This window comes from Leishmania mexicana, chromosome 26 (genome assembly GCF_000234665.1).
Source record: "Leishmania mexicana MHOM/GT/2001/U1103 complete genome, chromosome 26".
NCBI classification, from domain to species: domain Eukaryota; phylum Euglenozoa; class Kinetoplastea; order Trypanosomatida; family Trypanosomatidae; genus Leishmania; species Leishmania mexicana.
Window position 1 is genome coordinate 617274 of NC_018330.1, and position 12499 is coordinate 629772.

The window sequence follows — 12499 nt, forward strand, 5'->3', positions numbered from 1 at the left end:
GCGTGATGTTCTGCCTACTTGTCTACTCCTTGCATGTTTCTCCTCCTTCTTCTGCTTGTCGTGGTCGGTGATGGTGGCGATGGGGGCACCTCTGGGCCGTTTGTGGGCATGTCTGCGTCGCGGGCCCATGCTTCGTGTTCGTATGGCGGAGCTTTACTCACCTAAACTTCCCTCGCGTCACGTGGCCTTTGTGTGCCGTGACCGCCTCTCTAACAGTGGGTAGTAGGGCCACAAAAAAATCCATATCAGAGTCTGTGGGCGATAGGCGAGACGCGGAAGGTTGTTCGTGATGAGTCGTCGCCAGAATGGCGGGTCTAAGTCTGGCAACCCAGAGCAGCAGCTGCGTCAGGAGGCGGCCATCTTTCTACCCCCTGACGTGGAGCACGAGTTGGCCCAAATTCTGCAGCGGCGTGAGAGTATAGAGAGGGCGCTGCAGCGTATGGACGTGGAGGTGTACGACCTAGAGAGCGCATTTCTAAAGCATTGCGTGTCGCAAGGTGGCTCGCTCTTTGATGGCTTCGGCCTGGAGCGTCGCGACAATGCTCACCGCAACCCTGTGGCGGTGCTGACCCCACTCACGACCTCTTCGTCTTCGATGGGAGAAGGAGGAAGTGGGATTGCGCCACTCAGCTTTGAGGCCGCTCCAGGCTCCTCACCAAACTCTCCGCTGCTTTCCACCGTCGCCAGCGGCCAGCACGCGCGCACGTATCGCGCCCTTTCCAGCTTTTTCGGTGTTGGCGGGGCTAGCGGAGGAAGCAACGGCAGCGCAGCCGCAGACCTGGCCGTTGCCTCACACTCTCCGACGTCACTGAAAGCACTTGGCAGCGCTGCATCACCTTCCGCAGCCGCGGCCGTCTTTCAGGTCGGCAAGAAAGGGTCGACGGCACCCGCGTTTCACTACCGTATTCACTTTTTCAGCCCCAGCGAGCGTGTGTTCTCAGCGTGCTCTGTCGGGGCGTTGAGTCGAGTGGAGATTGCCAAGTCGACCCTCGCCGGATCGATGGGTGCGTCGACCTCTTCGACGTGGTCGACAACGGCTGCTGCAGCAGGGCGCGGCAAAGGCTTGGGAAAACGTGGCCGTGCTAGTAGCGGCGGGGACGAGCTCAGAAGCGGCCGGAGCGGTACCGCATCGCTCTCGAGCGCATTGGACAGGCATTCGAATGCGCCACCGTCGCGGCGACATCAACGACACGCAAAGGAAGAAGGCAGCGTCGGTGATGACGGCGTTGCAGAGAACGGCAGCGACGATCGTCGCTGTCGACGTCGTCAGACCGAGTAGCGGACCGCCGACACCTAAGACACTATATATATATATCAAGATCTATGGAGAGGGGCGTGTGCTGTTGTGTTGGCGGATGCGTGGCCTCTTCACGGCTGCGCGAGGCGTTGGCCAGCGACAAGAAAGGCAAGTGTGATTCTCTGCGTTAGCTGCAGCGACTGCGGTGCATCAAAGGTGGCTGCGCATCCATATGTGCTTTTTTGCCAATCTGTCTCGCTGTGTAACATGCGCCCTTCCTTTTCTTGCTCACCGCCTCCCCCCTGCTTGGCTCTGCACGAGATTGAGCGTGCAGGCGGCGACTACACTCGCATGCAAGCCAACAGACTTGCCCCTCCCCCCCTGCGTGCCTTGGAGGCCAACCGATATGTTCGAGGACACCGCCGGGCCTTTGCTTGACGACACGGTGCAGTCACCAGCGATGATGTCGGCGATGCCGTATTCCACCTGCAACCCTCATGCATCGCACCTCCTTTTCCTTTCTGTACGTTGCGCGTCTCTCGTACTTGCATACACATGCACGCACATCTTGACACCACCCACCCCTTCTCAAATTCACGCCAAATCGTACCAGCCCGTGGCGCGCACTCATCTCATCCCTTTTCAGTTGTGTTCATTATCTTCTGCCGCCCCTGTGCGAGTGAGCGCTACAAGCGCAGCGGTGAATAAGAAGGGGGTGGCACCCAGCCAGACGGTGTTGCACACACACACACACACACACACACACACAGGCGCACACGAAACGATAGGCGGAGAGACATCCACGTATGGAAGCGACGAGAGCGCGAAAAGACGCCACGAAAGTCAACAGAGTGAGGGAGCGATAGGGAGACCTGCAGTAACCGTTAAGCAGACCTACCCCTCTCCCCTCTCTGCCGTGCCTTCCGCCGCCGCCGCTGCTGCAGCTGCTGCCTTCCCTTTGTTTCTTCTGTGTGGGCTTGCTTGAATCTCTGCGGTGTGTTGCCCCGTGCTCGCCTTGTCCCTCCCTCTCTCTCTCTTCTTCCGGCTTTCTTCCTCTGGTGCCCAGTGTTTTGAGCGACGAGGCGCTGCAATCGAACGCGGTCTATCTCGTCTCCGCATCCTCTACGCGCCCAAATTCTGGAACAGCAATCACGGCAAAGAGCGCCAAGATGACGTCACAGCTCGCCTCACAGCTGCAGCGGCTGCAGCAGCGCCCGGATGAGAGCCAGCACCGGCTCGCCAAGTCGTTTCTCTTCAGCACGCAGGACGCGCAGAGCTTCTCTCGGGAGCAAATTCATCAGCTGGCGTTGAACGGCCTGCAAGCGCTGACAGCGATGGACAATCGCTTCCACCCGTTCATCCAGGACCTCTTCGAGCTGAAGCGTGTGCGCCAAGAGCGTTCGATGCTGACGGCAGCGGAGGACTCCACGCTGCGCGTCCGCCTCGAGCACTTTCTCACGCTCCTCAGTCCCCATCTCTTTCTTACTGCGGCGCAGCAGGTGTTCGAGTTCCTGGTGCGTGCTTACGAGGTGCACATCTACGACGTCGCAGCCGTGCTGCGCGCCTTCCTGCCGTACCACGACCACAACATCTTCGCCCGCGCACTGCTACTGCTCGACTTGCGTGACACGGGCTTCGACTTCCTCGCCACAAACCAGCTGCGTGGTGCACCGCTACTGCGGGAGCACCTCGTGCTTGCATGTGCCGAGAGTCGCAAAGCCGCCAGGCTAGTCGGCCTCACGGTCGCCATGCCGTTCCGGTACGAGATCCGCCATCATGCCGCCAACGCCCTCTTCGCCAGCGTTGTGACGCAGCTGACGACGCACAAGGACGCTGAGGCGCTCTGGCGCACGTTTCTTCCGTTTGTGCTGGAGCTGCTCTCTGGCGCCGTTTCGGGCGCAGAGGCCGGCACCGAGGAGTCGAAGCGTGCACGCCAGAGCGACAACGCACGCGGCGGGAGCAGCCGCATATCGACGGAGTCTGTGGCCACTGCCCTCGTCGTGCTGGCTGCCTGGTCGGCCCACGTCCGGTTCTCTAAAGCCATGCTGATCACCATGCTGAAGCCGATCTTTCGCTACATCACGGCAGCAGCCTTCGCAGCGACCGGCGAGGGTCATCATGGCGCTGGCGTATCCTACCTGCCGTTGCGCGACCTGCTTGCTCTGCTGGAGGTCGTGCTAGCGACACAGCACCACGCGCTCTCTGACGTCTCCGTGGCGCCGCTCCTTCAGACGCTCCTGACGCTACCGTGGCGCACCTTAGCTTCGCAGCTCCCATTTGCGGAGACGACGGTGACGGTGGCAGGCCCCAACGGTGCACCGACAACCTCGCCGCGCCACAGCGCTCTTCTGGCCACGCTGCTGCAGACTGCGCTGGATCGCCTGAGTAGCGTCTCGGAGGCGCGCCTGCTGCCCTCTGACGTCGTCGAATTCCTGACATGCGCGGCGGAGGACTTGCCTCTCTCCAACTACATGGTTACGCGCTACCTGCGCGTACTCATGACCGCAGAGGCTGGCGCAAGCCCGGCAGGCGCCGCGGGTGACACATCGGCACGGGCGGCGGAGGGGGCGAGCAGCCAATCGCTGTACTACCGTCTGGCAGTGGCGCTGGAGCGGCGCTACGCCATCGTCTTCGACGGCGTGCTATCGGAAGTACTTCTGCACCCCGAGACGACGGCGGCGGCTACCGCGTTTCTCGCCCGTCACTTCCGCGGCACTCGGTACGGCATGGTCGAGGTGGGAAGCACGCTCTCCGGGGCTACCGAGACACTCCCTTTGTTCGCCTGCCTGCTCCACCCCGTGCCGGAAGTGCGCGCGCTGGCTGCCAAGACGCTTCAGGGTATGTCCACGGGGCAGTTGATGAGTGACGCCAGCACGACCAGCGGCAGTGGTCAGTCCCTCGTCGATCTGCTGGCGCATGTCATCTCTTACGAGCACGACTGCACTGCGGCAGAGGCTTTTGTGGCCACCGCTGCTGCGGTGATGGAGCGGCTGGCCGCTCAGTGGTCCGGTGAGAAGTCAATGGGGCGCGACGAGCTTGGCTGCAGTGCTGCGTGTCAACTGGTGCGCTCCGTCTACTCCATGGTGCTGGCGTGGTCGCCTTTGGTGGCCTCCGCCGCGCCGGCAAGCGTGGCAACACGGACTGAGGCGCAGCGCCGCGTGGTGCTGCCGCTCGTGACCACTCTCCTGCGGCCGGCTCTACTGACATGGACGAGAGGTGCCAGTGCCATGACGTCGGCTGCTCAGGACTTTCGCACATCAGTGCTCTACCATGCGACTCTCCTGTACGCACAGTGGGCGGGGACACCCTCAGCAGTCATGCAGACACGAGGCGAAGATATCGCGCTGGCTGCGCAGGTGGCGAGCGAGCTGGTGGCGACGTTGGAGGCCGGCTGCGGAGGCCCAGACACTCTCGCCTCGCTTTCCCGCGCCCGCTCCACATCCGACAAGGAACAGGATAAGAAGACTGCGAGAAACGGCTGTAGTGGCGGGACGGAGCGACAGCGGGTTGGCCGCCGCTGTATCGCCACAGCCAAGTCCGACTCCGACGACGACAAGGAACAACAGCAAGCGCAGGCAGGCAGCAGTGGCCGCAATGACTGCATCGCGACCGGCGCGCGCATTGCGTGCTTCACCGACCTCATTCAGTGTGATGCCTTGCTTGACGCCATCCGCACCGAGGCACAGCGGCGCCTGCCCGATGCCTTCGCTGCCGCGCGCACGGCGGTGCGTGAGGCCGCTACAGACCTCTCCAGCGCTGCATCCTGTGAGCTGGAGGTTACCGTTGCTCTCGCCGCCGCGATGCTGCCCGCGATCGGAACAGAAGTGCCCGCCAACGTGCTCGAGACGGTGTCTGCTGTCGTGACTTTCCTGCATGGCGGCGATGCGGCAAACGATGCCGCAGCCTCTGAGATTGCCATGGTCAGCAGTGCCACCTTTGCTGCAGCCGCCGGGGGGTATCTAGACATGGTTTACGCGACTTTGCTGGACAGCAGCAGCGGACGACGCGTTGCTCAGGTGGGCCGTGGAACAGTGGACGCCGCCGCTGCAGCTCGTGAGCAGCTGTACGAAGTTCCTTTTGTTGCAAGGGTTGGGGCCGTGCTGCGTGCGGCGCTCACGCGGGTGCTAGCGCGTGCGGCTACGGCGGCCGCTGCTTCCATGAGCCCGTGGGCGTCGCTCGTGCTGCAGATTTGCCAAGGCCTCGGTTTTGTCGGCGCTGCGCTGCCGAGTATCGCGGCGCAGCCAGACGTCTTGGCACCAGCGTATCTCGAGCTAGTCAGCAGCATGACTGCCGTGACAACGACCGCGGAGGCGACAAGCGGCGCCGCCGCTGCGCTGCGCCAGGTTGACTGGTACGCGCTTGTAGCTGACGCCGTGTTTGGTTCAGCAGAGCAGAATGAGGTGAACGACGCCCCGTATGCGAAACAGATGACCCTCGCCGCCCTTGCGCTTGTGCTCTTCCTCCCGCTCCGCGCCCCCTCTACGCAACGCCGGACGCAGCTGCGCGCGCTGCAGGATGCAGTGGTCACGGCCGGCGCACAGCAGGGCAGTACCCGCGGAGGCGCGAACGGACTAACGGGAGAGCAAGTGATTCTTGCCGCCGCTATGCAGCTGCAGCAAGGCACCTCCTCGTCCACATCGTCGTCGGCGTGCTCCGTGACGACACTGAGCTGCCTGATCGAGTGCATGGCTGTGGAGGAGCGCCAGTATCAGCTGACCCCCAGCGCTGCTGCACTTGTCTGCTCGCTGCTGAATATGCAGTATGGCACTGAGGGCGGTGCGCAGGCGTACGTTGTGCCGGTTGGATGGGCGCACCGCGTCATTCGGTACTTCTTCCGCAGCCACAGCAGTCACGGCGGCGAGCGTGTGCGTGCTGGCTCTTCCGCTGCGGCGTTGTCGCCTGTTGGAATTACACCACAGCAGGTGTGCCTGATCGAGGGTATGCTGCCGCGTGTTGAGGGAATTCTCGCCAACATCGGGAACGTCGACGCATCTTCGTCCTCGTCCTCGACTCACACCGTGACCGCGGATGCAGCCGACTTGGTCGACGCTGTTTGCAGCCGTCTGCACCTCTGGGGAGGGGCGAGCGCGAAGGAAGACACCGTCGCCGGCAATGCTTCCGTACGGCTGGTTGAGCTGCTTCTGAAGCATCCGTACATGCACGTGCAACACGGCGGCGGTGCTCGCCCCGTGTACCGCTACGCGCTGGCAGCCCTGACTGTCGGGCTGAGCTACGGTTTGGAGGACCGCCAGTCGACGCAGTCGACCATCTTCAAGTCGAGGAAGTCGGCCTTCACGGCAGCGTCTCGCAAGGGCGAATACGCATTGTCGGCCGAGTACCAGCGACTGGTAGCGGCGCGGCTGCAGCCGGTAGTGCTGCATGCGATAGACGTCATTGGCACGGATGTGGCCCTGGCGTGCATGGGAACGCTGGGCGGGTACGAGTATTTCTTTCTGCCTCTCGTTGCCTCTGTTGAGAGCGCGACGGCTTCCGCTGGTGGGCGTCAGCCTGCGACATCGAAGTCAAAGGCCGCCCGTGGCCGCCCATCGCAGGCGATAAGCACTGACCGTGAGACCGAAAGTGAAGCTGTTGCTGTGCTGCTAAAGCGTGTGCACGAGATGCTTGAGACCCTGGCGCCGTCGACCGTCACGGCCGCTGACGAGACGCCGTCGGCGCAGCACAATGGAGTAACCGAGCGCGCGGCGGAGGGGGAGGATGGCGGGGCATCCGCGTCGGAGGCGCGCTGGCGACCGCCGGCGTCGGCAGCCGTCGCACACCCGCTAACTTTCGCAGACGCACAGCGTGTGCTGCGTCTGCCGTCTGTGTGCGCCGCTGCTGCAGGGGGCACCGGTAAATGGCCTCTCGGCGTGCTGAGCCACGAGAGCCTGCGCCTCCTCCGCACACTGCTTCGCGTGCTGCCCACTGTCGCCATGGATGAGGAGGAGGACGGCGAGAGCGTCTATGCGTTAGTGATGGAGTGCGTGGAGTTGTACCCGCTTCAAGGAATGGAGATGCTGCTGCGTCACGCGGCTTCCTCGGCCGCCTCAGATGATGTGGCGATGCTGCCGCGCATCCAGCAGCTGCGTCTCGGTGCTCGCGGCTCGTTGCACGTTGAAGGGGTGCTGCGGTTTGTGGAAACCCTCGTGCACGTGTGCACGGATCAGACACGGCTGCTGTCGGAGAAGGTGGAGGACGGCCCCCATCGCATCAAGAGCCTGCTGCTGCGAGAGATGATGGTGCTGATGGCGCGCATACTCGTAGATGACCACACGGAGGGCGACGGCGCTGAGAAGGATGAGGAGGCATCTGCCGCTTCTCCGAGACGTGAGGGGGTGGATACCGACGCGGCAGAGCGCCGCCAAAGCGAGCTGCACTTTCATGTGGACACGATTGCCGGTCTCCTGCGGGCGACAGCACCGCTTTTGAAGGTGCCGACCGCTGCCGCTGCCGCGGCAGTGACTGCCCGCACGAGCATGGTGGAAAGCAGCACATACCTGCACATCCCGCTCGTCTCTCTCCTCACAAAGCTGGAGCCGTTCGACAACAAGGAGGCGCTCGGCTTCCGAAGCGCGCGCGAAGTATGCCAGGAAATCCTGTCGAGCTTTGACATACGCACGCAGGTGGAGTGCCTGGGGCAGCTAATGCGCCTTGTTGCCGACCCGGCGGCGCAGCTCAGCTCCAGCGCCAACGCGGAGGAGGACGGCGAGGAGCAGCAGCGAGTGCAGCACCTCTTCCGGCGCATGGTGAAGCCGAATCAGGTCATCAACCGCCAGGAGGCGATCATGCATCTCGTCAATTTGACGGTGAAGTCTGACCTCTTCCTCGAGCCGTTCCTCGCCTTGCAGCGTCACGCCCGCGCCAGCCAACCGAGCCGCGCTGCAGAGAGGCGACGCCGGCAGCAGCAGCAGCGCGGCAAAGGGAGCACCGGGGCCGACAGGGCGGATGGGAAGGAGAGCGACGCCGACGAGGAGGGTGAGGAGCAGGCTGAAGGCAAGGTGCAGCGCGAGGACGGTGGCTGCATGGAGCTGCTCGTGAGTGCGCTGGAGCTCTTTGCGCACTACCACGACCTGCACGAGACGACGCGCAGCGGCGCTGCATCGGAGTCAGCGGATGCGGATGCGGAGGCGGAGGCGTACGCCTCCTTGCTGGAGCTGCTTGCAGGCAACACACTCGCGTGTGTCCTGGCCGGCATCAACGAGCCGACTTTTGTGGTTTGCCAGCAGCGCCTGCTCGAGGACGAGCGGGCAGCACTGCGCAAGATTGGACTGGAGGTGCTGCTAGATCGCCTGCACCACTCCTTGCCGACGCTGGAGAATGTCGTGTCTGATGAGGAAATGGAGGCGCATCGCCGGCGTCTGCGCGACCCGCGGCAGCGCCTCTCTCTAGTGGATCTGGTGCGCATCAAGGCCCGGCCTCTCACGACGAAGCGGTCGATCCAGCTCTTCCCACTGCTGGTGGCGGAGATCAAGTCCAGCCTGGCTCAGTTCCACGCGGCAGCGCAGTCCGCCAACGCCGCAGCCGAGCTGCTCACCACGGCGCAGCTCGGCATCGCGGCAGTGGAGGAGCTCATCCGCATTGTCAGCAGCGGTGGCAGCCTGCAGTCGGAGAAGACGTTGCTCAACGCCAACCGCAGCAAGCGTGTGACGGAGGCGGCCCTTGTGAAGCTGTTCGGCAACCGTAGCCGCGTCGCCGCGGTTCACGAGCTGGTTGACCTAGCCTGCAATACCTGGATGCCGCTGCTGACACGCTGCGAAATGCGACTGCGTTCTCGTCCAGAACAACCCGGCACGGACGGCGGTGCATACCACTCGACTGCTGCGTCCTACTCGGGTGCTGAGGAGAACGTGCTGGGCTGCATGACGTGCCTCGTCACGGCACTGGCGACGATCACGCAGGTGATGGGGACGGCCTTCGCATCGACGCACTGCCTCCACCTTCTGCACACGCTCGTGTCCGCCGGCGTGTACCAGGTTTTGGAGATGCCCGGCGTCGTGTCTCGCAGCGAGGCTGGGGCGCTTCTTCGCCACAGTACTCTGTCCTCGATGATTCGCTGCTTCCCTGCGTGCTGGCAGATGGCTCAGCCGTACCTGTCCTCCATGCTCTTCCTCTCAACGCACCTGAGGAATGTGACAGACGCGGAGTCGCACTATCTCTGCGCAGAGATCCTGGCAGTGCTGGAGGCCGTGATGGAGCCGCAGCTGCTGCTGGACGCCGGCAGAACGTGTCTGCAGGGCCTCCCGTACCTTAACGGGGCTGTTGTTCCGGCATCCGAGCAGCATCGGCTGGCGAACCTCGCCGCCGAGGCAGACGCATCTGCTAGCGAGCCCGGAAAGGCGAAGAAGGGCACCGTGCGTGTGCGGCAGATCCGAGCACAGGTGCACACGCACTCCTTCGCCATTCTCTTTACCTGCTTCGAGCGCCGTGTCGAGAACATGAGCAAGGAGGAACTGCTGCACATGCGGACACTCACGGAGGGTACGACCCCCCAGCAGAACTTCTGGCTGGCCGCTTTCCAGTCCCTCGCGAGTGCGCCGTCGGTTCCGTCGAGCGAGGCGGTGATGCCAGTGCTACAGGCCTTCACTGTCTTCTTGCTAAAGTTCAAGGCGAAGCACAGCGTTCGGCTGCTGCGGATTGTGGCGGACTGGGCCTTTGCGGAGTCGAGCGGTGGCGTGGCCGGAGCGTCGCGCAAGCACGCACCCGGCCCCGGTGACTCCGCCAACAACGCGGCTGAAGAGGAGCACAATGGCCGCGGCCACGACGGCGCGGCGCAGTCGATCTCGCGCGTGACGCTGCAGTCGTGGGTCGTCTTCTTCGCCCTCAGCAACCACCTGCTCGGTAAACTGGGCTCCATTTTCGACTTCGCCTTCCCCATCCTCCTCCCTCACGTCGTCACTGCCCTGCGCACGTACTGCGCAGCGACGGCAACGGCGTCCAAGGCGATGGACTCGCTTGTGGCCTTGGCGCTGGAGGGCGCGCTGGAGTGCATGCGCAACATGGCGCTCGCTCAGACGCCAGGGCCCGATCACGACTACAGCATCCAGGCCGACGTCTATTTCGCAAAGGCGGATGTCTTCCCGAGTGTGATGCCGGCGTTGGTGCATCAGCTACACAACCTGCACTACCTGGCGGACAGCCAGCGTGACTACTGCTTCCGCGTAGAGCACAACGTCATTCCGGCTATCCGTGCCTTCATGGCCTGCCTTGGATCCAGCAAGCTGCAGAGCAGGACCCAGGCCGAGGTGGTGCGCGCCCTGCGTCACCCCAGCCGCCACGTACGGCGCGAGGCGCTCATCTGTCTCGACGGCATCTACGCCGACGGTGGTGACGAGCTGGCGTCGCGGCTCATGGCGGAGATGCTGCCAACCGTCGTCGAGCTCACCGAGGACCGCGACGACACTGTGGTTGAGGAGGCTCGTAAGCTCTGCAACAACCTCTCGCACATGACCGGGCAGGACGTCCTCTACGCGATGAGCTAACCGTCTGTTGAGGACTGCTAAACCAGCTGCTCATCCACGTCACCATGCAGGCCTCCTACCCCCCTCCCCCCACACACACCGGATTGGCACTCGCTTGACTCTCCGTAAAGCATCTTTCGCTTCCTCTTCTCCCTCATCGCTGGTGAGTGCGCGGTGTAACATAAGCGTGAACTCGTCTAAGTGTTAAGTAGCTTCTCTTGTGCGCGTACGATGAATATGTCTGTCTCGCTCCACAGCCCATGAGGCCTTAAAAGAGCACATGCATACACATACAGGTATATAGGCGCGTTGAGAGACAGCGCTGTGCACCACTGCAGAGTGCTGCAGCGACGCCTACATGTGCATGTGCGTGCGCCTGTGCGTTCGATGCGACTGCCTGCATCAAGTCGCGTCGTCGTTTCTCGCTATGTCGGTACCATGAATGCGCTCGTAATCCACGGGAAAGACGTGCACTGACCGACGGGTGCCTCTCCTCGCCGTGGTGTGTGGTAAGCTGTGCCGCCTCTCCGTCTCCAGCTTTATCATCACTCCGCCCACCACACCGTTGCCGCCCCTTCCTGCACCTTTGCTCACATTCTTGCCCCGACAACCGCCAGCCAGGACGGATTCTCCTCCTCCTCCCGCCGCAGTGGGCAGTCGCACGGGTCTACTCGCGCTATCAACTTCCTCCATTGTTTCCCTGTTTTGTGTTGAGCGCTTTGACCGCTGCTTCCTGTGTCCCACGCACTCCCTCTTCACTCGTGTGTGCGTGCCTCTCTGTACTCAACGGCTTTGCTAAGCCCTATCGTCGCCACTCAAGCCCCCCCCCCTCTCCCCCTTTCGTCCTTCCTCTCACCTTTTTCGCCATGACAGCTCAGGTGAAACTCGAAAGACGCGCGTCCAAGGCGGTGGCTGCAGCCAAGAAGGCGTCCAAGGCGGTGCCGTGCTTACCCAAGTCCACTTCCGCCTCGTCGAGGCAGCGTGCCCAGGCGGCCTCAGCGCCCCTGGGGAGCACTGACCCTGTGCAGGTGTACCTGCGCACCGTCATCACCCCGCTCGGGCCATTTTCGCTTTACGTGGATGCTGAAGGTGCCGTGCGCTTCTGTCACTGGCAGCGCAGCGCGCCTGGTGACGCCGCCTCGCTTTATACCGAGGCACAGGAGGTGTGCGCCACAATGCAGTCCCGCTGGTACAAGAGCACGTCTGTGACGGTGGCGGGTGTGTGGGCCGATGGCGCCGACGGGGGGTCGGAGCTGCCCGGTGAACGCGCAGTGGCGCTCATGAGGAACTATTTCAATCCTTCCACGGCGAAGGCTGGCCGACCAGAAGAGCTGGAGCGCCTCCTGCTGCAGGTGCCGATTGTCTATCCGCCTACGACCGCCTTCATGGCGCAGACGTGGGCGACGCTGCGCCACACTGTTCCCTCCGGCAAGACCATTTCCTATAAGGGTCTGGGGGTCCGTGTGAATAAGGCACGGAATCTGCCTGCCTCGGCTGCAGCGGCGCCACGTGCCATTGGTGTGGCTATGGGGGCCAACCCCTTACCCGTCATTGTGCCCTGCCACCGTGTTTTATCGTCGACGAACTCGCTAGGCGGATACGGGCCCGGGTTGCGTTTCAAGGTTTGGCTACTACGACACGAGCAGGCGGCCATTGCGGCCGACAAGCTGCGCGTAGGCGAAGAGGAGACCGCTGTGTGCACTGCGGCTTCTCGTCGTTGATGAGGGCGGCAAAGACTTTAGCAGGGGCAGACAGCCCCAGTGCCCCCCTCCCCCGCCCCCGTTCCCGTCCCCTTCTACAACCCCAG

General features: G+C 63.2%; 3 protein-coding genes across 3 annotated transcripts; all 3 read left to right on the forward strand.

Moving 5' to 3' along the window:
* Positions 1–289: 289 nt before the first annotated feature.
* LMXM_26_1785 (hypothetical protein) lies at positions 290–1279 on the forward strand (the record flags this gene model as incomplete). Its single annotated transcript, XM_003876431.1, has 1 exon — positions 290–1279. One exon carries the CDS (start codon positions 290–292, stop codon positions 1277–1279), a length of 990 nt encoding a protein of 329 aa, XP_003876480.1.
* A 1127-nt stretch (positions 1280–2406) lies between these two features.
* On the forward strand, positions 2407–10713 carry LMXM_26_1790 (conserved hypothetical protein; the record flags this gene model as incomplete). Its single annotated transcript, XM_003876432.1, has 1 exon — positions 2407–10713. The coding sequence occupies one exon, from the start codon at positions 2407–2409 to the stop codon at positions 10711–10713; it is 8307 nt and encodes a 2768-aa protein (XP_003876481.1).
* Positions 10714–11558: 845 nt separating this feature from the next.
* On the forward strand, positions 11559–12413 carry LMXM_26_1800 (conserved hypothetical protein; the record flags this gene model as incomplete). The annotated part of the gene is made up of 1 exon (XM_003876433.1): positions 11559–12413. One exon carries the CDS (start codon positions 11559–11561, stop codon positions 12411–12413), a length of 855 nt encoding a protein of 284 aa, XP_003876482.1.
* Between the last annotated feature and the right edge of the window lie 86 nt (positions 12414–12499).